Below are 27,640 nucleotides of genomic sequence, written 5' to 3' on the forward strand. Positions count from 1 at the left end.
CCCGCAGCGCCCCGCGCCCGCCTCCTGCTCGGCCGCGCTAGCGCTCAGGAAGGCTGCTCCCCGCGCACGCTGCTCCCCGCGCACGCTGCTCCCCGCGCACGCTGCTCCCCGCGCACGCTGCTGCCCGCGCACGCTGCTGCCCGCGCAGGCTGCTCCCCCGCGCACGCTGCTCCCCGCGCACGCTGCTCCCCGCACAGGCTGCTCCCCGCGCACGCTGCTGCCCACGCACGCTGCTGCCCACGCACGCTGCTCCCCGCGCACGCTGCTCCCCCGCACCGCCGCAGCCGCCGTGTTCGGCCCCGTGCGGCCCGCGGAGGCCTCGGGCAGGGACGTCCCCGAGCAGGAACCTCTGTGCCCGGGTGGCCCTGGTGGATAGAGCTCCAACATCCAGGGCATTTATTGCTCTGCAGCCTTCACGAAGCCCTCCCACAGGAAAGGCAGTTTTTAAACAACGTTTATTCTCTTTGCCACCATCACATTGCTGCTGTCCTGAGGCTGGCGGTTCTGGCGCCTCGTGGAGGTGCTGGCGACTGCACCCAGCTGCCAAGGGGTTCAGAAGCACTTTGTGGTGGTGCATGCAGCCCTCCTGTCCCACTCCCAGTGGCTAATGGTGCCCTGGGTGTAAAGCCGCTGTAGCTGGTGAGTAGGAACGCTTTGGAAAAGGGCCCCCGTGGCTTCCAGCCATGGGGATCGGCGCTGCCATGGGAGCACCGAGCGGGGCCCCATGCGTGTGCAGCCCCCGCCGCTGTGCTGCCCATGCCCGCCTCCGTTCGCTCCTGAAATCGGGATCGTGGCGAAGCTCCTCACCACGCGGCTCTGCTCCGTGTCTGCTGCCACCATGAGCACCTCTGAGCCTGCACATCCCTGCGCAGGGCTGGCCTGACCTTCCCACAGCCTCCTCCCCTTCCTTCTCGTGTGAGTTTTGCTCACTTTGCAGCAGCGAGGCATGAACGAGGTTGTGCCTTTTCCCTCTGCCAGTGTTTGGGACAATGCTACGGTTAAGGCCCCGCTAAGAGCCGATGTTCTCGTGCTCCCCGTGTGCGGTTGTGGTGGCCGCGGCTCTCCGCGCGCATCTCCCGCTTCCTCAGTCGCCCCCACCGCTGGGAGGAAAATGGCAAAACGTTAAATATGCCGCTTCCCTGCAGCCGAGGGCAAAGCCAAGCTCGCTGCCATCCCAAACAGCCAGATCCTTGGAGATGCTCCTGCTCCCACAGGGATGGAGCCGTCTGGCTCGCAGGGCACAGACATAACGTGTCCCAGGAGTGGCCTTGGAGAGATTTTGTTGTGTAGTTTCCTCCTTGGTAAGTGTTTTCCCCGTGATCCTGGACACCCCATGTGGGTCTGTGCTTATGTCTGTGCTTCATGTTTAAGGTGGGAGTAAAAGCAGAGCTGCTGGCCGCGAAGACAGGAGGGATTTAAGTGCCCGATGCCCAGAACACCTGGAAATCGCACAGAACCCATCCCTTTCCTCTCCCTTTGCCCGAGGCAGCAGAGGCAAGCGACAAGGTGACCCAAAGCCTCCAGGTTTCCCTCAGAATTTCTCTTTTTGTAGGATAAATGGGGTGTTCGAACAGAATTCCTGTCCCTCCCGCTCCAGCCGACGCGACTAAGGGCTGAGCAGAGCCGGGCCTTGCCTGCACTTTGTGTAGGCCGGGCCTTGTGGAGGGTGAACATGTTCGCCGCTAAAATACCTCCCATTTTTCACATTGTTATCGTATCAATAGAAGTAAATTGGCACGTTTGTCCTTTGTGATGTTAACGAAGATATATGTTAATGATATAGTAATTTTATCATTTTTAATTATGGCAAAAGATAATGCATGGTAAACCTGCTCCTGTGGACACGGCGGGTAAATTGCTCCCGTGGATTATGTCCAATGGAATAGCGATTGCAGAGGAACAGGAAGAACCCCAGTGAGCTGCCCGCTGCTCCGAGGAATGGAGCGACCCCTTGGAAGGAGAGGGGAGCCCCCCAAAAACCTTGGCTTTAGTTGGACTTTGCAGCTTCCGTGACCCGGTGCAAAAATGGAAAATATGTTTATATATAGTAATAATGATATGGCTTTGCCCTCGTTTTTGTTGCTACTGCAGCCAGCTGAAGACGTTCCACGTGCATAAATATTTGAGTTACCATGAAAATTTTAGTTAACTGGGAGTAGTAGCCAGAGAGGCAGGGGAAGGAGCTTTCCTCCACTAAACTTGCTTCCTCTGGCTCCGGCTTTAGCCTGCATGCTGCTCCTTTCTACCTCTCCCTTCCTAATGCCTCCCTTCCAGGAGGCATTTAGCTCTCCAAGGACTTCCATGGGAAGTGCTCATCCCTAGCTGCTAATCTGGGGAATGTCGCGAAGCTCCATGGAGCAAAATGGCCCCTTGGCCTCCACCATTCCCGGGAATGCCGCCTTCCCTTCCCAGGATGCTGCTCCAGCACCGCCCTGCCATAGGAGCAAAGGAGGTTCCTTTTTACATCGACACGTTTTAAGCCACTGATTTTAATCTTGTTTAGGATTTACGATTTTAATTGCTTTTTCATATAAAGATTAATTCTCATTTAGGTGTGGATGTGTAATTAAAAAGATCGCCAGACTTAAGTTGCTTTTGTTCACCACAATGCACGCGCTATGTGTGTATTAAAGCAATTACATAGCTGAATATTCATCTAATCCTATTCTTAACGTTTAAGTGTTATTGTGTTAGGAAATGATAAATGACTTCTTATTTGTGAGAGGATTTTCTTTTTTCCCTCATGATTTCTGGCAGGATGATGTTGGAAGGCAGTGGGGATAGAATTTCAAATTTACCTCGGTGGTAGAAAAGCAGCGCTTGAAAACGCTTTGTTACCACTTGAATATGTTAAGGGCGTTGGGTACCCTAAGGAGGGACGATGAGAACACGTTTTGTGCTTTAGTTGCAGCGAGCTGTTTAATGGGGAAGGGTTTGGTGGGAAATGAGTGTCCTGGGTTTGCAAACCTGCCACATTTGCAAACAGCAATTAAAAAAAAGGGATTCAAAGATTTTGTTTTTCCAGGGTATAAGAGTTCAGCTTATGTTCACTCTCATTTCGTGCTGCAGATAGATTGATTTCTTGTTCCCTTAACAGAGGGTTTTGGAAGCTCTCGCTACCACGCGTTGTTTAGTACTAGGTAGACTGCAGGAATCCACCCAAGTATTGTGGGTTACTCTGCAAGGAGGAAGAAATAAAATTCAGATTTAATAACTTTAGAGGGAGGAATTCTATTATTTTCGAGACACAACCACGTCTTATCAGTCTTCAGTTCTGCAGATGAATCTTTCCCTGTTTTAGCTCACGTTCTTACTAACCTCTGGTTGACTCTTGGGCTTCTTTAATAAAGTGGGAAGAGCTGAAGAGGTGTCTTTGATACGGTGCCACTAGGACCCTTGTATAGGGCTACTTCTCTAAATAGCTGTAGGTGGCCTCCAGCACTGCCTATAGGAAAATACTGACATCTCAACTTCTTGCTTTCTGTTGTTGGGAAGGAAATGCCACCAAATTCCTTGAAACTCCTGAAAAATTCGCCCACATATTTTAAGATACGAGATGCAGAGATTGTATAGGAAATATATGTCCTGCACAAGGGAGAACCCTGTGCAAGACAAAACTTGGCAGCAGGAAGTTCCCTTTAGGTAACAATTCTGCGGCTTCTGCAACTTCACTCCTCCTAAACGCCCTCTTTACAGCTAGTAGATACTAATATTTGGTGCTCCTCTTATCTCAGGATTGGTACAGAAAGTCTAAATTACAAAGTAAATTCATTGGAAATTGCATTTCTCTTATTTTTGACCTGCAAATTGCCTAAACATTATTAATTTTGCTACGATGCAGGGAAATGTCACAGAAAATTAAGCTTGAATTAGAAAAGCTGCACCAAGCGAGCTGCTGTCGGCAGCACCGAGTTGGGCTCCTGCTCTTCGAGGAGGAGCCAGGGAGAATGTTGCCTCTAATGGGGTTTTCATTTGGGTAACACGCAAATGCAAGATGAACCTTGTCTGCATTGACACTGATTAGAAGCTCTTGCAGTTTCTTGCAGAATTTCCTGCCTTCTTGCACAATCCTTTTTTAATCCAAGGGTATCTAATCTGAGTGTTCCTATCAATTAAATTTTGATGGCACACATTTCCAACGTCGCTTTCAGGCTCTCCATGCCCCTCTATAAAAGAGTTGTGCTAAATATTTTATATCACAACAGTCAAAGCACCAAAAATAGAAAAAAATGGCATCAACAACAACAGCCAAAAATGCTCGTTCCTTTTAGAAGTGAGTTCAACCAGCCAGATCACCTGTCTGGTGTGAAAACGATGCACAGTATTCCCAGGATTTGTCGTGCTGATCCCTCACTGCAGCGTGTTAGAACATAATTTGGTTGCTGCAGAGACAATATCCATTACTCCGTAGTCTACCACAATTATTGAAGCCACTTTAGTGTAATCACTCTTAACCGAGGATGACATTTTTCTCTTGCAAACAGCTTACCATTGCATTTGCGAATCCTAAATTTTGGAGCAGGGAAGGTTCTTCGTGTGGCCTGCACCGTCCTACTCACAGTTTATTTATTGGCTGTTCCACGTTGGATAACTGCAGGAGTGTCACTGGTGACCTCCGCGAGCGGCAACTGTTCAGCCACGGCTACAAATGTGTGGTATAGAGCCCCAAAGTCCAAACTATATTTGGAAATTTCCCATTTTCCCCGGGAAATTTCCCTGGGAAAATGCAGTCTTCCCACCTGCGTTTCGGCATTGCCAGCTGCATCCAACATGGAGATCCCTGGGAATGGGCAGGGAGAGGGGTGGCCTCGCTGCCCTCCTCTCCCCTGTGCTCCTAAACCCATATTTGCTCTTTGGCAGCTTCGTTCACTCACCAAAGTTCTGCTTTCTTCCATGTCATTTAACCAGCGCTCTGCGCTGCTGCAGATGCATCTTGCACTTTGACAGTGCTTCAGGTGATGATAATAATAATAATTAGAGTCAAATTAGCTTCCTAACAACGATGTGAAGCGAGAAAGACGTCATTTTGTGTTGGGAAAGCTAAAATAAAGGGGAGAAAAAGTAGCAGGAAGATCCTTGAATGACAAGTGAAGCCAGTCCAAATTCTCGTATCTTTTTAGACAGTGCAAGAATATCCAAATGCAGCCCTGTGCCTTCCTGTTTTTCAAGCACAACTCAAAGCTCACTCCACTCTTTGAGGAATTCTCAGGGAATTTCTCCTCAGGTAAGGATGGATGCCTGGCCATGTTGGACCATGTTTGTTCTGCATCCTCTTCCATCTCCTTTCCGAGGTATCCTGGCATGAGACATGAGTGATGTGAAGGGCTTTGGAGACTTGATAACTGCAGTAAAACTGGAGTTCCAAATCCCAGAATCCTTCTATTTAGCTTTTATAGCTCATATGAAATACTGAACTTGTGCAAATTTCTATAAAATCAGATTTCTGTATGGCCTTAAATAATTTTTCACTGTTTGAATGCTGGCCAGCCCTCCTGTATTCTGGTTTTGTGTATTGCATTAGCATTATTAGCCGTGTAAAACAAAATTTGTGAAACAGATTTTCAGGGAAATTGTTTTTAACACTGGAGGGGGAAAAAAGGATGGAAAAGGGCAGCTGCATTTAGGAAAACCAGAAAATACATGGACTGACCTCCAGAAATCAGAACTGCCGTGATGTCGCTTGAAGGGCATGGTATCAACACTGAAATGTTTAGAGCTTTTTAAATGAAATGGTTTGGTATTGAATTGAACTTTCTTTCAAAAAGAGTCCTAGAAAAATGATAAATGGAGTTATTAAAATATTAATCCTTAATCTTGGCTTGCCTTTTATGGAAGTAAGTGCAAAGCAAAGTGGGAATGTCTTAAATGTTATAGTTGTGCATTTCATTAATAAAATAAAGTAATATTCTTAATAAAAAAGCCTTTTTCAAAATGAATTGCTGTTGAACTATCATGATGTGCACAGTTTCTGATTTCTATGAAGGTAACTTGATTTTTCTATTAACCTAACTATATCTACATATTTAATCAGTATTCCTGAAACTAAGTACCTTGTTTAGCTGTGAACTTGAGGTGTTAGTGAGCTACTGGCCTCTAATATTTTATGTATAGAAATGTATTTATATATAATATGATGTTGTCTGTGACATATATGTCATCATTACAGCAGCCAAAGAAGTTTCCCAGTGTTATGAGTTTCGCACTCTCTGGGAATATCGGATTTCCAAGGCCTTGTTTCTGTGGAGTTCATTTTGAAGGAGGAAGACTCCACGAGGAAGGACTCCACAGAAAGCACTTGCAGGAGATGGGTCGAGCCCTTGGGTTTGAGATGGGAAAGGGTCTGCGGGTGCTTCCCGTTCCCGGCAAACACGGAGCGACGCGGGAGGCTCCGGAGCTGGGCTCCATCAGGCGGACGGGAGCTGCAGAGGTGGCTGCCGTTGGGTTTCCAGTATTTTTGTTCACATCATTAGCACATCAGACGTTCCTATAAATGTTTAATGCTGTTTACCCCAAATCCTTGAAATCGGTTAGGATTGCATATAAAACAAGACAATATTCGGGTGACCTTAACGCACATGGGAGGCAGCCCGATTCCTTGTTGGACTCACCCACATGTGGAAGGCTGAGGTGGGATATCCTTCTCCACCAAAATGCCCCTGGTTTTGGAGGAACTGCAGAGGTTGCACTGATAGAGACGTTGGTAGAAACTAGGTGGATAATGTGGATTTTTGATGAAAGTTACACTAAATACACTTAAATAGCAACAAAGCCTGAGGTGGCTGGAGCCGCTTCGGCACAAGGAAGTTTGGAGACCCTTGGACCTGGCCTGCCATGGGAGCACATTGCCAAGAGCAGCCAAAACAGGACCTGCCACAACAGGACTTCCCGAGGTCACTTAATGGTGAGATGTGGCCTCTGCTGGGTGCTGGTGGCCTTAATGAAGCAGCGATTGCCACACAGCAAGGCGCAGCATCGAGGTGCCCACGTCAGCGTCGGCCGCTGTTCCCAAGGGAGCCCAGGACCCGATGGGAGCTCCTCATCCAGTCCAAGCTTGCAGAGCGGCCAAGGGTCTTGCAACTAGATGAGGAAAAGCTGCGAGTCAATACATTTTAAATATGATTTTTATCTCGTTGCTTCAGGGGTGCTGAGCTAGTGGAAATTGCATCCGTGGCGTTCAGAAATTATAGCAGCTGATTTTCACGTGCGTTTTGATCAAATTCCGTGCAACGTTGTGCAAACCAAGGCCTAGTGAGGAGTCTTCAACCTCAGGATCTTTGCTGCACGTGCATTAGCTTGAACTGCTTGGCAGTTCAAGAGGATATTGGAAAATGTTGGTGAAAAATAAGTGTGACTTGGTTTTCATCTGAGAAGGCACTGAAACATCCTTTAACGTTGCGCGGTTTTGATGCCGGCTGGATTTTCTCAGTATACACAAAGAGCTTAATTTTGCCAACTTAGAGATTTCTCCAGAGGAGAGCAGACCAGGCAACTTAAAATAGGATCAGGAGAAAAGCAACGTTGGCTTAAACTGCTTCCCGAATGCATGGCAGGGGCCTCCTCGCATTGCAAGCAGGACCTATCTCGGTCACGCTGCGAGTGCTTCGTTTCCTGCATTTGTTTCAGAGCCTTGCGAGCAAGGAGGTGTGAAAACGGCTTTCAGCATAAACCTTGACACTGTTTCGTGAATAAATAGCTATTAATTGCCACAATTGCTACCGCTGCAAAATCCACTTCGATTTTTTAGAAAATTAGACGTTGTTTCTTTGCGCTGCTCGGAGTGATCCCACCGCAGACGGCAACAGTCGCCGAATCTGACTAAACATTAAATATCAACCTAGGATTAAAATTTAATAATGTTGTTAGCTATTGCTGAATAGTTAATGGGCTACGCTAAAAGCACCTACTGTACAAATATGGCCTGTAAACAATTACAGAATTTTATTAGCATTGTAATTAAGAGCGTGCTGGCTGCCAGTGGTACCTCACTAAACGCAAGGGAAATTATGAAAAGTAAACGTGTGACCCCTGGCAGACTCATCCCCAGTATTTAATAGCTTTTCCTATCAGTGGACATCTGAAGATAGATTTTGCACTGGCGACGCACACGTGTTTGGATCTGTATTCCACAGAGGAGGCTTCAAGGAGCAATATTGGATCAAAGAAAAAAGTTGTTTCATTAGGAAGATGACACTAGGAGGAGAGTATTTCATTATTTTATTCCGGGAAACAGGGGAAAAGTGTTGATTAACTTTCCAAGGACCTTGAAACTTCGTGCAGAGCCTCCCCTTTTGGAGCTCAGCCCAAGCTGTCGTGACAACGTGTAGCAAGTTTCTGTAGTGTTTTTTTCCTAAAAAAAATTACTTAAATACGACAAAGAATTATCTCACATTCCTATTCCATTCGTGTTATGCTGAGCTGCATTGTTTTTCTGTGTTTATTTGTCCAGCAAACAGTGCAGTTTGTAGAAGCTTTCGTGTTGTCCTGTCCTGCTTTCGTGCAGCGGTGGAAAGTTGGACTCACACGTTGAGCTTGCCCATGTCCCCTCATTCTCACCGTGGGAATGAGGAGGATCTTCCTCTCCAGTCCTCTCTTTTGACCACCAGAGCATCCGCAGCTCCTCGGGCCAGGCCGGAATCCGCCGGGAATCGGCGGCAGGACGGGGATGGGCGCTGCGGGAGCGCGGAGCACACTCGTGTTCACCAGCATCCATGGGCGATGCCGAGGCGCTGGAGAGGAGAAGGGCTCACAGGCGGCCACAAAATCACAGTGACATCTTTCAGCATCTCTAGCAGTTACTATATCAAAAAAATGCAAACTTAAGTACATTTAGAAGCTTCATAGTTGCTTCACACTTTGTTTTTTTTCCCGTATAGGAGGTTAACAGTAATTTCTTCAGATATGAAACTCATTTCCTGCCTGTTGCAGCCCTGTGCATAAACTGTACTGGTGAGCCACAGGTAGATAAGCACAGAGCTGTGGTCAAAACTAGCAGAAATAGAAACTGCTTCCTTACAAAAAAAAAAAGGTAAAAAAAAAGGCAGCAGCTGTGCATTTGCTGATGGATTAAGTGGAAAGGACTGGATTTGCAAGTGTGCAGGTGACATTTCTATGTGGAGAAAGTTAAGTATACATTTCTGTGCTTGCGAAAACAGGGGAATTTCCAGATTATTTGGGTAAATGATGATCTGTAAGAAGGCACATTGAGCAGAGCAAAGGTTGTCTGCTGTTCTCCTGAGCATTTACGAACCATCTGCAGAACCTTATATAAATGATGGACTGAATTATGCCTTCAGCCTAGTCATAAATGGCCAATTTAATGTCCCGGTCCCCAGTCGCTTTTCCCTTTTGTATTTATATCATTAGCCCATGCTGAAAGACTCATCAGGTGTGTTTGCACAGTGTAGAAAAAGTAATTCTCTGGAAGAGACAACATCTGCTGTGGAGGAGGTCAGATACAAACTCCCACTGCCGAGGAGGGAATTTGTCTGGCGGGGTTTGGGGGACCGGGGGTAAATGAGGTGGCTCAGTGTGCAGGCAACAACAACCAGTGTCATCTTGAGCCTGATCTCAGGTCCTGGTAGCAAATGCTTTGATTGCAGATAATGAAAATCCTAAAAGTAACTGGGAAACTCTGGGCTGTCTGAGAAAGCATAGAACATTCCTGTGCGGCCTGTGATGCTCTCATTATGCGGACTTACCTTGAAAACAAGTCAGGAATATGTATTTACTATTTTATTGAACTGTTTGTAGAATCAGAAGACTTTCCAAATGTATTTTCTGAGTACTTCTACTCCTTATTCCCCCCACTGTTTTCATCATTAACTGTGGGGAAGGGCAGGACTTCCCTATTGGAACCATCGGCCTCTCAGTAGCAGGTAGTCTTAGAGGGGTCTGCACAAGCCTAGTTTATCAAATTGGAACATAAAGAAGCAATAACAGTGATATTTTTTCATGTCATATGGGTTTTCAGTACTTACAGTGATGTTTCTGTGTTCCTGAAATGGAAGTTTAAGGCTACTTTTTGTCATTTCTTTCTTTTTTTCATGCTTGCTCTCAGGAGGAGATACCTCCAGTACTGCCGCCGTGTTTCTGTGGCAGTTTATGTTTTTTCTTCATTCTTTTCTAAGCATCAGCGTGCCTGAACACACCACTTAATGAAATTAAAACTTGGGGTTGGAGTGCGACGCTCACTCTAATTACTTCTAAGGCAACATGGTATTGACTTTCCAAATGCAAATACTGAAATTGTATTACATTTTTGGCAATAGCATTTATTACCTTCCAAAGCCCTTAATGCCTGAGCAAGCTTTATATGGAGAATGTGTTGCAAAGTCTTCAGTGAAGAGGCTGGTAAAGCCATGAAACCAATAAATAGAAACTGTTCAAGAACCAGGCTTTCAAATTTGCCTTTTAATTTCTCAGCAGAATTTTGCATAGCCATTAGCGAATTTAAATGCTGGGATTATGTCCCTGCATTACTCAACATTCTCCGGCACTATTGTGTTTTGGCAGCGAGTGTTACGTTGCTCTATCCTACTCCATTGATTTGTGTGTATTTTTGTTTTCAGGGAAGTTTCGTTGCGTGCATGACTGCTATTTTAAGGCAAATGGAAGACTATCACTACGCTCATTTAATCAAGACTTTTGGGAAGATGAGGTCAGATGTTGTGGTAAGTCTCACGTGTTTTACCTCCTCATAACTTATTTTTTTTTCTTATTCCTATTTGTTAATTACACTTAAGAAATAGAAACAAAACATGCTTCAAATTACACGATAGGATATGAGAACACGTATCCAAGCACTCTGACTTCTTATATTTTCTGCATTCGCGAAGGGCAGTCTTAATCTTCCTGCTTTCTATAGGAATGCAGTTCATCTCTGGAACTCTTTAATATTGGAAAACGAGCTCTCAGATGCTGAATTGAAGGTAATTAAAGTATTAGGAAACAGGAATGCCAAGTTATTATGAAAACTGTTTTGTTTAGTAAGAAGCAAAAAGCAAAGCTTTCATGAGGAAAGAATTTTTTATTATTAAATCCTCCAGATGTCCCAATTTTATTCATTTGTTTAAATAGCTTTTACTTATAGGACTGCTATAGGACAATTTTTAAAGCAAAAATTGTACAAAACATTTTAACCTTAAAAATGCCCTTGGCTGTTAAAAAAAGTAATAATAATTGAAACTCATCTCCTCAGAATCGTTCAGTAGCCTAACTAAGCCTACGACACGACTTAATTAGAGCATAATAGAAGAGAGTTTATAGCTAAGGAGATAACTCTCTAATGACCTGCAACTATCATTGCCATATGGCAAGAGCGTGCTGCAAAGGAGCTACCAAACTCCTTGGCTGAGATCCATCAATTAGCGGCTGACCTGAAGCCTGATCCGCTGTATTACATTACCCAGAGTGTTCCTGGGGATTCTCCCAGGCATTTTAAGCAGCTTTCAGCTGTATTTTAATCTTCGAGATGGCCAGTATTTAGATATCCTCCCTCCTTCCAATTTCCAAACCCAACAAAACAGAAAACCACCGTCTTTTATTTGCATGATTAATTTGTGTCAGGCCTTTCCAAGCTCTGCGTTCTGTCTTCAAGGTTTTCTCCTCCTTTCTACTTGTATTCTGTGAGATGTGAGCTCTTCACAGCGCGCCACGTTGCAGAAAAGGCACTAGGTCCTTTCCTGTTCACTCTACTTGTGCCTGCTCCAAAGGGTAAGGAAAAAGCTGGCCATGGAGGTGGCTCAGGACAAGGAGGAGCAAGCCTAGCCAAGGAAGGGCACGAGGACACTGAAAAAGCTGCTGGCTGAAAAAGTGGCAGGTGACCTGCCAGCTGGCGTGAGTCTGAAGCGCAGCCCTCACTCTGCTCGTGCAGTCCTGACCCCGGAGACGTCGTCTGGCCCTGGGTTAGGGCGCCGTGTCTGTGCTTCGGGTGTGGAAGAGGCAGGAAGGAGCTCGGGGAGCTGCAATTAGGGAGAGAGAAACAAACAGACGAGGTTATGCTGCTTTATAAATCACCCGCGCTCAATCACAGCATCCAGTTTTGATGGGAAGAGGTTGTAACGAAGCAAAAAAAGCAGAGAGAAGGGGCAGGGATGGAACCTGAAGGACCGATCTGATGAAATGACTAGAAGTGTCTATATGAGTTCATATAGAAAAAGCAGGGCGGTTTGCTCTCAAAATGCAGAGTGAGAAAATGGAGGGGAAAAGCCATCATTCTGGCATCTGTGGTCTTTCTGATGGAGGAGAAAGAGTTCATTACAAATTTTATCTTACTTTGCACTTTTTTTCTTTATTTTTTGTCTTATGGATGGTTCTGTACATCAGTTCTCTCTTGACAGAAAAAAAGAAACAATTATGAAATTGAAATTTGGTAAAGCAATCTATTTAAGTTACCTGTTTGAACAGTTTGACTAACATGTACGTGGAGAATTACTCTTTTTCCTTTGTTTTGACTCCCTGCTTTTTCTTCCAGTTGTGTATATTCTTCATTTCTGTATTTGAAATTACGTTTTATACTCTTAAAACCTTATTTTTGGTCACCTCTGTACTGTTTTCTACGACTTGTCTTCCTCAGTTGTGCCACTTAACTGTGATTTGTAGTTAGCAGATACACTAATCCAAGCTCTTCTATTTGTCCATTGCTCTAGGATCTTTCTATCTTCCACTAAAAGGTACCTTTAAAATATTTTAATACCATTGATTAAATGATAATGTATGTTAATGGGAGCTAGCATACCTATTAATCTGGTAGCACATTAAATGGGTAATAAGTTAATGGCAAATTATAGTGTTTTTAATTTAAAAATATTAGTCAAACACATGGAGGTGTGGAGGTGTAATGACAACACACTGCAAACACCGGCCAAAGCAAACTGCAGCGGGTAACCTTGTTCTTTCATTAGTGAAGTTAATTATCCCTTAGGAGATAATAGGAGGTAACGTGCTAATAATGTGGTGGGGTTTGTCTCTGTTCAGCTTTGGGCTCCCTTCCCTCTTGAGTGCAAGATCCCTTCCCCTCTTTTCTTGGGAAAAAGCCCTGTCCTTAAACTTCTTATGTCTTTCCCGTTTCTCTTTAATCCGACAATTTCTTTAGCTCTCCTGCCAGTGCCCTTTGACTGACTGACTCCTTAGAGCTTGGCTTGAGGAGTGATTTAATGCTGACATCTGCACATGGAGGTGGTTTCTGCATCTGCCATTACACAGGGTTTAATCTAATCACGAAGGCGGGAAGATAACAATGATTTACAAGTGAGACTAGATGACCTCAAACAGAAGTGCCTTTTGCTTAAAAAAGGGGTTGTGTGAATGGAAGAGCTTAAGCGGGAGCTGCACTTGCTCCTTTACCTGGGAAGGCTCCAGAGCAGAGGTGGGGGGTTCTCCCAGCTCAGCTCCCAGACCTGCTCCTGCCCGGCCAGACATCGCGAGGCTGGTGTTGGAAATGCTAAAGGGAGCTTCATGGTCCGTGCTGTGGAGGCGCCAGGTCCTCTACATCGTTATAGTGGTTGTCTTTGGCCTTACATATCCGTGAGGAGATGAGCTGGGATGCCTCAAAACCAGTCTTAGAGCTCTCTATGGAGTATATTATTTAGATTCAATTTTAAAAACTGTTCATATTAAGGAATTAAGGAGAATTTCTTATTTCGAAGCCTCTTCTCATCCTGACAAGCAATATTGCCTGAGATCAGTGAGATTATTTCTGGGACCAAAGGGCTTCTCTTCCTCCCACCCCCGTGTCTTTTGGGGAAACTTGATACTGAGGTGTTGGGGATGTATGTAATGCCCACTGAGAGCAATCTCCAAGAAGCTGCCAAGGTTGGTGGTGCTTCTCCTGCACCACCAGCTCTTTCCCCATAAAACATGGCTCTCTTGGGTCCCTTGGTTTTAGCAGCGTGTGAGAAGGTGGTTGAGAGTGACCAGCTTTGGTGGTGGGTAACGCTGAGCTTTGGCTCCTCACTGGTGTGAGTGGGCGCTGTGCGGCCCAGGCCGGCTCTTCTTCACCTTCATGTGAGGATCTCCGCAGATTAGGGCACGCGCTGAGGCAGGAGTTTCATTTTTCATATTGCCTTCATGCATATTTTAGCAAGCAATTTTGATTAAGCTTGAAAACTTACTGAAATTGAAACCAGAGTCATTAAAAAATGTAAATGGTAGAGCTGCATCCCTGCGTGAGGTGGAGCAGTCTGCTGGGAACGGGACCGTCCGACCGCCGCCGTTGCCACATGGAGCTGAGGTGGCTTTGCTGCCCCTTCGGAGCTGCAGGAGACCCATCTGTTGGGAATTCTGCTTCGCTGGTATCTTGCGTGGGATGTGCATTTGTAGCTGAAGGGAGCTTGGGGGTTGCGTCCTTGCTCCTTTATCACAGCTTTTCTAAAATCATTTTTAATAACTGGAACAGTTTGTGGTCTAAGTGCTGAAAATCTGCTGTCTGAACAGCGTCTACAGGAACACACCAGGAATTCCCAGCTCCTCTTTCCAACTTCCTCCCTCCAAAAAGATGGATTTTGCTCGTAGTATGAGGTTAACTCATACAAACCAGTTGCTTTTTTACAGGAAGGATAAAATGTCCTGCAAATAGATGTTCTGAGGGGATTTCTGTGCTGTGTCCTCAGCATCCATGCAGCTCCCCCATCCCTAGCAATTCAGGAGCCAGGAGAAACTCCCAAGAACAATAAATCAAGAGAGAAAATCCAACAAAGCTGCTGAACAATTCTTAGGAGAGCAGTAACTTCACATTTGGTTTTCACTGAGATGGTTATGTAAGAAACTGCCTTAGTTAAAAGTCCAGCGAATGTAGTATTTTGTGTGTTCTTTTTCATAGAAATTTGACATTTTAAAGATAGAGGATATAAATGCTGTTACTGAAAAGAGACAGCAAATGAAAAGTATTCTGTCCTTGGACAAGAATAGAAGTTTTTAGCCCTGTGTATGGTTGATCAGAGAAGTTTTTCAGTATATTCTATCTGGCTGTTTTTTCCTCCGAGCATTTGATATAACTTAAACTGTTAGGTAATAATTACAGATTTGCAAATTGTACAGGAGGATTTACATTGTAAAGTACATGAGGTTTCTGTTCCAAAGTGATGTTTGTTTATATCTCTGCAGAAATAAATTGGTTTCTGCTACCAAATTAACTTCGTTCTGGGTCAGGCTTTCCCTCGCAGAAGCAATTCCCAGAGGTACCATGAGATACCAGGATGGTTTTAACCAGCTTCCACCTTCAGAAAGGTCCAACCTGTGTTGGTCTGCGGGGCTGCACATGTCTGTACACATCTGCACACATCTGTACACATCTGTAGAGGTGCTGCTGCCCGCTGCAGGCCCAAAGGGGCGGTGAGACTTGCTCCAATGTCCTTGTCCTTCCTAGATTAATGCTTTCCAGCAAGGCTCCTTTGAGAAATTAGCAATCCACTGCTGTTCCCGAGCTCGTACAGCAGGTTGTTTGCAATGCAGGCTTACTATTACTGCTGGTTTTGAAAAGTTTAAAGAGAATAATGGTGGAAGTTCTATATATTGTGTAGAAATATAAGTTGGTTGTGTCTGTGTATGTTGTATATGAATAACGTCTTTTCATCTGGTTGCTGATAACTGACTTCACCAGCACATCTATCTTTCCCTTTGGATTAAATGGCCTTAACCCAAATATTTTCTCTCATTTTAGGACTTCCTGATGGAAACGTTCATCATGTTCAAGAATCTCATCGGGAAGAACGTCTATCCCTTCGACTGGGTTATAATGAACATGATGCAGAATAAGTGAGTAGAGAGGGGAGCGGCGCGGAGCTTGCTGAGCTGGCGGCTCCGTGCTGGAGCCGGAGCAGCGCCGTTGCTGGGAAACACGGAAACACAATGCGGCAGCAAGGCTGCGCTTTGTTGTTCTGTGATGCTCCTGTTTAAACTTGGCTCTGGAGCCTGGGAGGGAGCGTTCGGGGGGGCTGCTTTGAGCCCTTTGGAGCACACGACAAATGAATGGTGGCACCAAAATTTCAGTTTTCAACTGTCCATGCAATAGGCTTCTATATATACATTATAAAAATAATTATATTTCTTTAAGGCTACGTGATGTGTCTTTTACGTGACCTTAGAAGCTAGTGGCTGCCGTGGATGCCCATGTCGAGTTGTATGTATAATTTCAGTGGCAATAACAAGCAAGGAGTGACAGGGCTTGCGTTTTACAACCAGGTTCCCTCAGCCCGATGATGAAGTGACAGGCCCTGCATTTCTAAGCCCTGTTTTTATTTTTTTCCTTAATAATTGCAGCATTGTTGTTATTTAACACGACTTTGTGTAATATTTTGTTTGTGACATTTATTAAATCTGTCAGGCACATTTATGTGTACTGTGATGAAAGTGTAAGGGAAAAACACTATATTTACTAGTTGCCTGGAGAAATCTCTTCTGTGCTCACTGCTAGCTACCATGGCTATAAAGTTGTCAATGTTTACCTATATAAAATCTGGTATTACAGGTCCTACTTTTATTATAAAATCCACTATAACTTGAATCTTGACTTCCAAAGTTGTCCTTGCCATCCAATAAAATCCGTTTTTAACAACTGTGAGGTAGCAGACGCAGCCATCCCGAGTTATGCTCCGGGACTGGGGCTGCTCCCCTCCACGTGCCTATAGCTTGAAAAGCACCTGCTGCTTTAAACAACCCCCCCTCGGGGCTAGCTGGGGAGGCAGATTGGAAACCCACAGGGTTTCTCTTTGAAAAATTTTGGATGTGGCTCTTGTTGCAGAGCTCCAGCCCCGAGAGCGGTGAGGCAGCTGCTGCGGGAGCCCTCGTTTGTTGTGTGGCATCCTCTCTAAAGGAGGGCGCTCCTGCACTTTGCAGAATGTTTTAGAGGGTTGAAGTACGAGCAGGAAAGCCTCTGTTTGGACCTCACTTGGCCACGGGCAAGACTCTGCTGCAGAGGGTCTTCCAGCAGTTCCTTCCCCAAACCTGCTGAGGTTGCTTGTTCCTCACAGGACCTTCAGGACTTTGCCAGATGGGTTTGCAGGGTTCACGTGCATGGTGTTTGGCCTTGCTTGCCATGCTCTTCTGCATTCTCTGTTCTGCAGGTTTGGAGTACTGTGAAATGTGATGCAACACCCTCAGTTAGGATATGAGCTTGTTCATCCCAAATTCACAAGTTAATTCTCATTACACCAGCTCAAGTTTGTAGAAGCATCTGAATTCATGAGGTCTTTTTTTTTCTGCCCCCTTGGTTTCATTGAAGGAAACTAGGAGGTATTTAAGAATAAGTTCCATCTGCTAAAAGTAGTGGCTCATCTCCATAGAAATACCCGAGCATGCCACTTTACGTCACTCTTGCAAGATATTTATTTCTGCAGATTGAGTATTGTTGAGAGATGAAAAACAGGAGCCAATTTTTAAAGTGAGCTGATTTTTGGAGTTGCAAATATGAGGGCAGGATGGAAATGGAGTGAAGCGTGCACAGGAACAGGGAACGTTGCAGGGAACATTCACAGATACAGCTAGTTAGGCACGTACAGCTTTCTGCCTTCACTCACTAGTAGGCATTTGCTCTGGTAACACAAATAGCGTGCTGTGTTGCCACATATCAGGCCAAAATGAACACAAAGGCCTTCACATTGAGTGAAATGTTAGTTACTTTTTTGCTCTTGGATGCAATACTCTCTTTATAGACGTCGCTGGTTCAAGCGCCCGCAGCAGGAGGGTTGAAGGTCAGGCAGAGGGGGATCCACTGAGGTGCTGATGGGGGGCAAGGAGCATGGGGCCATCGTTAGGGTGGCCTCACCCAGCTTTTCCCCTGTTGCCTTGCTTTTCCTGCAGTATTTTAAACGTGGCAGACTGCTGGCAAGTGGGTCCTGGCTGCACTCAGTGCCCCAAAATAAAGATGGGCCAAGGTAACTTTAAAAGAAAATGGTCCTGCCGTTTTCAACGTTACTGCTGGAAATTGCTAATAATTCTGTTTGGGAAACTTGGGCAGTAAATTACAGCTGCTGTGGGGTTTATGTGCTTTCATATTTCAGGGAGAGTTATGTCCGTGGAAGGGAAGGCTCTCACCACATGAAAAGGAAGAGTTTTATGGGCCGTGTTGACGGCTTCTCTGATGGCTGCTTTATGGCTACCTAGCAGAAACCTGAGGTTGGTCTGCAGCCCCACGCTTTGTCTGGAGCAGAGATCCCGGGATGCAGTTGGGCTGTTACACCGGGATGTGCTGCGAGGTTTTCCTGTGGTTCAAAACAGACCTTTGGGGACAGATGCTTCATTCCAGTGATCTCTTAAAAAAAAGAAAATTAAGTAGTGTTTTTTTTTTTTTTTTTTTTAACTATAAAAGTAGTTCTTAGAAGTTCAGTTGTTGAGAATCACCAGGGATTTTGTAGCATTTCTTTTTCCTTCTCTCCTGAAGCAGGAGCCTGCACATCTCTAACCAGCAGGCAATGTGTGCTTAGTTTCCTCCTAAATAACATGACAAGTCACCCCGCTGCTTCCCACCTGTGCAGGCTGAGATCCCTGCGAGCCGGGTCTCCCTGTTTGGGACAGGGGGTCGATTCCCTCATATTGCTGCGTGGGGCTCGTTTGGGGAGCGCTGGGGACTCTTGGGCTCTGCTGCTGCATGGATGTCACAGCGGGACCTGTCACACGTGCTCGTAGGGCCATCCAGCAGCGCCACAGGTGGGAAGGAGCACGGGGAAACATGGAGATCGCTGCTGCTTCTCCCAATCTACTGCGGGAACCTGGTCCCAAAGGTGGTCAGGTGGTCTGTGTTTCTCTTCACAGAGGCAAGTTTCATCATCAGTGAAAGGCAGTGTGTAACGTGCTGCCCTGCTCAGCAAAGGCCTTGCAGGACTGCTCAGGTTGGGATCCCACCTGTCCAATGGAGCAGGCTTGGGAACGAGGGCAATTAAGCTGGCTGGATATAAAGGCAGCACAGGGTGCTCCTCCCTCACCAGGCTGAGGTTCCTCCAAGGAAGCAGGGGGAGGTAGGAGCCTCTCTTTGCTGTGAGGTGCTGGGCCTCATGTGGCATCGTGTGGGTAAGGGAAGCAGTTGTAAGAACAGCTGCTTTGGCACTGGGCAGAGGGTGCTAATGTGTTGCTCTCCATGTTTGTTTGTTCTGGCTTTGATTCTGGTTTGTGCTGCTCTTGGGTCACAAGGAACCCCCTAGCAATTTCATCAGAGAGGTTTTAGAGACTTTAGGGGAAGAGCTCCTTTAGTTTCTTTTTTTTCCTCTGAATTTTCTAATTTTAAAATTAAAAACCTAAATTTAAAATATATTCTGCCATTTCTAAGCCTGAAAGTGGCTCTGTCCCTCTCTCCTAGTGTCCGAGTCAGACTGCCAAGACCGGGCATGTAGCTGCACTGGGTAGTGGCCTGGGGAGGAAGAGCAGGGGGCACCTGAGTTTATAGTGGGAGGTTGAGCCTGGGGCTCCCTGCAGCTTGTGGGGAGCAGGAGCAGTCTGGGAATCTGGGTATCAAGGCACCTGGAAACCCCTCCTGGATCCCGCTGCTCCAGGAGGTGCTGGGGCCCCTGGGGCTTGCAGAGGCAGGAGCTGGACTTGCAGCTGCTTCTTACAAAACATCTTCCAGTGCAAAAATGGGGGACATGGTCTGAAAAATCAGAATTATTCTTGAAACTGGATTTTTTTTTTTGCCTGCCCTGCCTTAGAAACTAGTGAATTACGTGATTATGTATGTGATTATGTAAGCTACCTAGGTAGGAAACTGGGTTGTTCCAAAGAACAGAAGCATTTTAAGATTCTGCTCTTAAATTATATCTGAAGATATAAAATATCATACAATTTTTACATCTCTAGAAAGTAGTTGTGCTTCTCTTGTGCAGCTGGTTTTAATAGAAGCATTTATTTTTTTCCCTGGGATCTCATTTCTGCATTGATGAAATAAGGATATTCCAGCTGTTCATCTCAGAGCACTGGGGCTGCAAATGAAGAGAGTCAATATTACAAAGCCCAGGAATTGTGGCCACTATAAAAATCTCATGGAAAATCCCATTTCCACCATTGTGGTGGTGGCTGGAATCACCTGAATGAGTTCTGAGAATTTAAGAAAATGGTACCAAGTGATGTCAGCATCACATATCCAAATGTAAAGTGTATCCTCTTGTTTTTTCTGCTTTTTTCATTTTTCTGACACACACTCTATGGCATGAAGCAGAAGATGCAGATCCTTGCTCCTTTTAAAAGCAGGTGCATGAGGCAGCTGACTAGACAAAGCTGAAGGTGTTAAATCAAAAAGGCTGTTAGCACGTCTCAATTTTCTTAATGGTAAAAGCCAAGGTCATGTGATACCTGTTTTTAAAACTGATGCCAAAGTCATTTTCACTTGAAATTGTTATTTTTCCACGTCAGCTTTGTTTGAACTAATACTTATTACACATTTTAAGGTATCTAGTAGGTGACAGCTGTGCTGCTTGTTCGCACTGTGGGTTGTGTTAATCTTTTGCTCTGCCGTTATGTAAAAACCACAACCTTTCCCTCTTCAGAAGTAGAGCAAAATGTTTGTGTATCTGAAAGGCCAATGGAAGATTGGCTTTTACCGAATTGGTCTATTTTGGGCAGTGTCTTTGCCTTTCCTGTAAAATCAATTGCTCTGCCCTCTAGTTTTCTCTTTATATTTGCTAAAAACCAAAAACGGCTCAGAAATGCATGCCCCATTTCCCTCCTCTCTTCTCCCAACGAAACCAGTAAAAATCCAAACATGCTCATTTGTGGCTAGGTGGGAGCAGTTTAGTATTTTGAGGGTCTCCAGTAAGAAATCTAAATAACCAGCATGTCGTGGAAATAGAAAAGGAGAAGGGTTGAAGTGCTGACATTTCCCATGCTGGAAGTTGCTGCAAAATCCTCCCTTTGCCAGGATGCTGGGCAGAATCTCCAGCAATATCCGGGATTTTTGCACTCACTGCCTGGCGAGATGGGGTTTTCTATCCAAAGTTTTTCTTGTGAAGGAGCAACAGCTGGGAACACATCCCTCTCCTTGGGCATGGATGAGTATTGCAGGAAATGTGCTTGGGGATGGGATTCCTGTTGACTTTGCACCACCAACGCAGCATCCTTAGCATTGCCAGGTGGTTCTTCCGAGCTGCTTTCCATCAATCACCTTTGTGTGACGGCAACCAGAAAACTGCGTCCTGATCTGGAGGATGATCCCTCTTTTATGCCTCAAACATGAGCAGGAAAAGACAGCAGGAGGGATCCCTCCCACTCGTACTAAATGAGCACGGCAGGTTGTGCAGGCCTGGGTGTCAGGAACACAGCAGCCTAGCAGCGTTTTGGGGCTATTCAGGCTGGTTTTGGTCTGTTTGCGTTGCCTTTGTTGGTGGCACTGCGTACACAACAGGTCCACAATCCCAGGGGATTTGCCAGGAGAGAGCAACAGGCAAACGTGTAGATCGAGTTTATCCCGGCTTAGGGGCAGAGCTGAAGCTGCTTTCATAAATAACGAACTGATTTTGCCCAAATTCGCAGGTGCTTCCGTGAGAGCCAAGGAGTTCTGACTCCAGCTGAATTGTCCTGCTCTGTCATTTGCTTCATATGGAGCTACCATGTTTAAGGGGTTGCACCTTGAATTCTGAGAGATTAATTTGGACCTTGGTGGAGAGCAAATCTCTTAATGGCCTCCATTTGATTTTTTTTTTTTTTTTTCTCCTCCCTGTAAATTCCTATCTGGCCGGGGGAAAATGAACAACAACTTCAATTGTATTTCCTCCTGCTTCTGAGTTCCTTCTCCTTCCTTTTGAAGGAGAACAAACTTGTGCAAGAATAAAATTGGGAATATTGGTAGTCACTTCAGTGTGTTGTTTCAAACCCCTCTGTTTTCACCCCCAGCTTTCTCTGCCCTGCGGCTGCAGCACATTAAGTGAACGTGGTAGGAGGAGCTGCTTGATTAAGCAGCAGCAGTTTGTGCTTTGTAAAGTAGCATTTTGCTGTTTCTGCATGAATCTTTAATAATTCACAAGAATAGTGACCAGCTCCATTATGAGTTTAATATAATTTTGATAAAAATGTGCCAAAATTTTGTTTCCGAGCTCCTGAGTACCTACTATTTCTGTTTCCTTCTCCATTTGGCTCCACTCATGCCCATGTCTTGCTCTGTAGGCCCAGTTCAAGGCGGCAGTGTATATTAAACATATAATATTGAGGTATAAATATTAAAAATATAAAAATCTGAGGTGTCACCTGCTCATTGGTGGACATGACATGTTGGAATTTGCCCCCCTCCTTCTGTACAGCATCATTTAGCACTTTGAGACTTGCCACAAGCTCTTGGGGCACTCGCTGGTCTGGCTTCAGAGCCAGGTGGTCACAGGAGAGACCTGCTTGGCTCCAAGCTCATCTCCTCTCCAGGGGAAAAAAAAAGGGATTTTGTCCCATCTAATACCACTGTTTAGCCATAGAGTTCCCCTTGTCTCCATAAGCAGGTCGTTTTCACTGTGTTTGACAGCGTCTAAGACTTTATTTAAAGGATTATTCTGCGTCTTTTCCAGTTTGTCCCAGTTTTCCAGCTCCAGCGGTGCCCAGAGGGACTGCCCTTGCTCAGGGGAGGAGCTGGATGCGGAGGGATCGCAGCGCTTCCCTCCTTGCCCAACTCAGGCTGGAGCACCTAAGTGCAACTCCATGGAAGTCAATGAAGTTGTGAAAAATGCGTGCTGAGCTTGGCTCCCCATCACATATAGCAGCCAGGAGATGAGCTATCTCTAATGCAGCCCATAAGTGGGGCCGTAGGTCTCCAGGAAGCTTTTGCTTCCTCCCTTTGCCTAAGAAACCCCTGTTTGCCAGAGGAATTGAAGGTTAAACTCTCAGCGTCTCCTGCAGTGCCGCAGCGAAGCTGCACAGCATGCAAAGGAGGTGGGTTTGTAAATGGGAAACGGGGATTAAGCGAAAACCCTCCGGGAATGGCAAGAGGAGAATGAGCATCAAGGTGAGAGTGATACTTGTAGTGTGTGCTGATAAGCACCTCAGCAGAAGGTTGTTTTTGTTTTTAATGTATTTATAAAAGGCCCGTGCTCGCTTTTGACATGCATATTGGGTGATAAGGATGGAGCACGTCTGCTGCTCGGGCGCTGCTGCAGGCAGAACCTTGTCTCGGATCAGAGCAGTGTTTTCACAGCTTCGTGTGCTCCAGGTCCTGCACAGACAACTGACAACACAAAATGAGAAATTTGGGAAGAATTCATGAAAAAATTATGCTGCTTATGTGATTGATTCATCCAGTTGTAAAATATATGTTGAATTCCAATATTGAAGTTCCATATGCTAGAAAACTCTTGCAAATGGACCAAAATTGTAGATACTTTTGTGTGAAGATACCTTCTGCTCCCTAGGTTTTGATCCTAGGAGAGTGTCCACTTGATCCCCAATGAAGCCAAGGTGAGTTTTAGACATTCAGCACTTCTCAGTGAGAAGACTTTGTCTCATTGCTAGTCAGCACTTCCAGCTATTCCTTTATGTAAGGAAAAAGCCCTGAATGAAAGGCAGACAACTAGAGTGCTACCAATGACAAACTTGCACTAAATCCTTCCATATTGCATCCTGAGAAAGCTGGATTGCTCCTCTGCAAGGATGCAGGACCTTTGGGTGGGGTGACAGGTTTTGGTGAGCAGGATTTGGATAATACTTGGAAATTACCTTCACTAGGCTAAACCATGTGGACATGGGCATCAAGGGAGATAACACACCTGTCACTCATTAGGCTCACTCTGGCTGCACTTAATTCTTTATGACTTGTGCCACCTGTGATTCTGTTAATTTGCTTTTGACTGTTTTGACAAGTTAACTGTGAGTCACCAGTACCCTGGTGGTCGGGAAGGCCACTGGGCTCCTGGCTGCATCAGGGGGAGTTACCAGCAGGTCAGGGAGGAGATCCTGCCCCTCTGCTCAGCTCTGGGGAGGCCAAACCCAGAGCATTGGGGGCAGCTCTGGGCTCCCCAGGACAAGGGGGATGTGGAGCTTCTAGAGAGGGGCCAGCGGAGAGCAACCAAGATGATGAGGGGAGTGGAGCATCTCTTGTATGAAGAGAGACTGAGTGAGCTGTTTAGCTTGGAGAAGGCAAGGTTGAGAGGGAATTTGATTAACATGTATAAGCACCTGAGGGGAGACTGTGAGGAGGAAGGGGCCAAGCTCTTCTCAGTGGTGGCCAGTGACAGGGCAAGGGGTAATGGGTACAAGTTGAAACCCAGGCAGCTCCATCTCCATGTGAGGAAGAACTTCATTGTGAGGGTGTCTGAGCCCTGATAGCACTGGCCTCTAAGGCTGAGATTTCCTGGGCAGAGCCTAAGTAGCAGCTGCAAAGCCCTGGGCAGGATTGGCTTGTCAGGGTAAATAGCAGATGCTCAGTAGCCTTTTGTGCAGCAGTAGCTGCAAGTGCAACCACAGGGCCTCCAAACACGTTGTTTAAATGCAGAAATTGCCCCCGTGAAGCTGCAGCTTAGTCTGTGCAGTGTCGGAAATGTTCCTGCCTTGTCTTGGGATTCTGCTGGAAAGGGCTGGGAAAAGAGTAAAGCCAAATGGATTTGAGTGCCCAGGTTCCTTGCAAGATGGATCGTTCACATCTGCAGTATCACTGTGCTCTTCTAAAGGGATGAGCTGACCCTTTGACACCCCCTTGGTCTGCAAATTCCTTTCCCATCCTTCATTAGTATTCTGTGATGGATTTTGATAAAGTAAATGAAATGTCCATGGGAAAAATTAGGATTCATGAAAAATCATCCTATGTGATTTCTTTAGCTCTCAGCAATTGTTTAACAGTTGATTATGAGACTGATGAACGTGTCAATTTGAAGTGTAAGGAATTGATTCTATTGACTTATCCATAATTACCTGGAGTAACCCCCATCTGTATGCACACCCCGATATCCATGGACATGTGGGAATTGGAGGACAGTGCTGTCACAGAAGCCCAGAGCGCTGCCTTTGGGATGCATGATGAGATACTGTAACACACTCAAACTTTTTGCTCAGCTCAAAGTCAGGAGTTTCACCTCTCTGCAATGGGCTTTCCTCGCCTCTCACGAGTTTGTTCTCCTCCCTTAATTATTTCCCTTTCCAGATTAAATGTCCCTTTAGAAAGCAGTGCATGAGGAGGAAAACATCTCCTGGCTGATGGCTCCTGCTCTGCAGCTGCCGCCCGGGTTGCCCCTCTGCAATCCATCCGAGATAGGTCAGAAGAAGCAAAGACCACCTCTTGCTTTGCTCTTTGCAGCTTGTGCAGAGGGACAATCTCAGAAGGCTTCTTCCTCCTCAGCTGTGAAATGCAGAGTTCTGTGAAGCACTTTCCTGTGCCCATGCAGGGGTTGATGCAGAAAGGCAATGGGCTGCCCTGGGGGCAGCTCCAGCAGGCTGGAGAGCACATGGAGCTGTCCCCATGGGACATGCTTCCTTGGAAGCTTGTGGCAAATAAACTCGCCCATGGAGGGAGATGATAAGTGTAGCTCAGTGCAGGCTCTTTGCATTTTATTGGGCAGTGCATTATGATGGAAACAGCTTCTTTAATAGCTAACCTGGATGCAGAGACATCTTCCAGCAGCACTAGAACAAATTATGTTTATGTTAAAGTATAAGATCTGTTGTAAGTTTTTGCCAGTTTCTGTAATAGGAGAAGTCACTTTAAATTCACTAAGTCTTCTTTCTTCAGAATATTAATTTTTGGGGGCAAAAAAAAAAAGCACTAATGCTGTCACCTTGCAGTAGCTCCCAGGTTCTCAGTTTTAGCCTTAGCTAAAAACTCTTCAATTATATAGTCCGGCTGCACTTCCCTTAGTGGTTTTTTTCCCCCTCTATTTCCAAGCTTTTATTACTCTGCCATAAAATTCTCTAGGAGATGAGTTTTAGTACATAAGGTTACATCCATGCTTCTTGGAGTTGCATCTTGGAGAAATTGGGAGGAAACAGAGCTTACTGGCGCTCCTGAAGAAGATTAGAGAAAACTCCAGGTGCTTCTCTCTTGCCCTCGGGAAGTCTGTGGAGCGGTGGTGGGAAGGCAGCAGAGCCCAGCAATGGGTTGTCCAAGGAGATGGAGTCTTCACCCTTGGAGATGCTCAAGCTGCTTTGCCCATCCCAGAGAGCTCCTGGTGCTTCTTGCCCTTGTGCTTCCTGCTTCCATGCAAGGAGCGTGAACCGGGCAACAAGGAGCATGAAATGGGCAACTCCCCTTGAGGGAAGGCAACACCTTGACATTGATGCTCTTCTCTGTCCCCGCCAGGATGCTTAAATGGAATTTATATTAAAACTGTTTTTTCCTTGCACATTTATCACATCATTAGCCAATGTTGTAGCTGTTTTTTTCCACATTTTTTTTTCTGCCAAATTGATCTTAAGGGGCAAGTTAACTCTTCTGGGAAGGTTAACCTCTGGAGAGGTACTATATGCAACAGTAAATATGGAAGGATTTTGGTAGCCTGACATGGTCTGGTGGTTGCTGTGGTAGGAAGGGTGAGATGCTGGATGTTAATCACCACTGCAGAGCAGAGGTGCAGGATCTGTGAAGGGAGAAGATTGAGGGGAGATGCCCAAAGATGGAAGCCTTCACACGTGCACGTTGCAGTTAATTTTATTTGGTATTCATTCAAAATGCACATATGAGATCACAGCGTGAGGCCCCTGCGCCCCTCTGCGTTTGAGTGCTGAGAATCCCCCTGTTTGTATAGGATGCCTAGAGCAAAGGAACCATAGGAGCAGTTAAAATCAAGTTTTTAATTTATGTAAGATAAAGTGTTTTAAATGAACTGTGCTTTATTAAACTAAAAAGTGGGGGGAAAAAATACAATTTGCAGGTATTCAAAGTGCTTGCTTTCTAGAAGACAACTTTGCTGCTCATGCTTTGCTGAGCGTTTGTTGAAGTTTGGGGGTTTGTGCTGGGTTTCAGGGGCTAGGGCTGTGGTTGCACACCAGGTCTGACAAGCTAAGAGCAGTCTGTCTCACACAGCAAGTCTTGGCTCACAGCACAGCACAGCTTGGGCATGCAGGGAATGGTGATGTGCAGGAGGCTCCTGAGCGGTAATAAAGCCGTCATTATCCTTCCATCTGAATTAAATCATAAAAGTGCCAGTGTAGCCTCACTCCCAATCCTTCCCTTTTGCTGTATTGCCTGTTAAACCTGCATTATTTTAAGCTGTTTCTGTATACTCTTGTTTAGATCATCATTCTGTCATTAGGGCCTTTCTGTCTTTTTCCTTGTCTTGTCTCTTTTTTCACCTGTTTCTTTTTTTTGATATTTTTTTCAGGAGAAAAACACTTTCATATTTCCTTCTTCTAAGCACCCTACATAACTACATGTTGTGTAAACCATCTTCCCTGTATATTAGAGCTAACAACATAAGGTAGAAAAAAGAACCCGCCCTGAGAATGTTTCTCCTTACGGAGGGTCTCTCTGCAGAATATTTCTACAAACAAATGTTTTTGCACCTGATTAGCTATTAGGGAGAATGAAGGCAAACAGGACTATACATGAGAGAGAATGGATGAGACATTTGGTCCTGGTGTTGCTGCCAGACTTGGAAATGGGATCCCCTTGTCTCTTTGTTGTTCATTACTGCCCTTTGAAGTCTAGATTCTTCTTTGTGAAACATTGGAACAACCTCCAGGATTCAGTGAGGTTGCTTTTAGGAGAATGGGCCTCTCTGCAAAGGTGAAATTATGGGATCAAAATGTTGAATTTTGC

General features: G+C 45.5%; 1 protein-coding gene across 1 annotated transcript in view; it reads left to right on the top strand.

Annotated features, from left to right (window-relative positions):
* Positions 1-27,640, top strand: part of DOCK1 (dedicator of cytokinesis 1) — a 201,858-nt gene that overhangs the window by 105,202 nt on the left and 69,016 nt on the right. Inside the window, exons 28-29 of the mRNA XM_026042441.1 lie at positions 10,569-10,670; positions 15,659-15,753. Of these exons, the coding sequence (XP_025898226.1) occupies positions 10,569-10,670; positions 15,659-15,753 (197 nt within the window). The remainder of the gene's footprint in view (positions 1-10,568; positions 10,671-15,658; positions 15,754-27,640) is intronic.

This window comes from Nothoprocta perdicaria, unplaced genomic scaffold (genome assembly GCF_003342845.1).
Source record: "Nothoprocta perdicaria isolate Ctin4 unplaced genomic scaffold, notPer1 scaffold_301, whole genome shotgun sequence".
In the NCBI taxonomy this organism is placed as follows: Eukaryota; Metazoa; Chordata; class Aves; order Tinamiformes; family Tinamidae; genus Nothoprocta; species Nothoprocta perdicaria.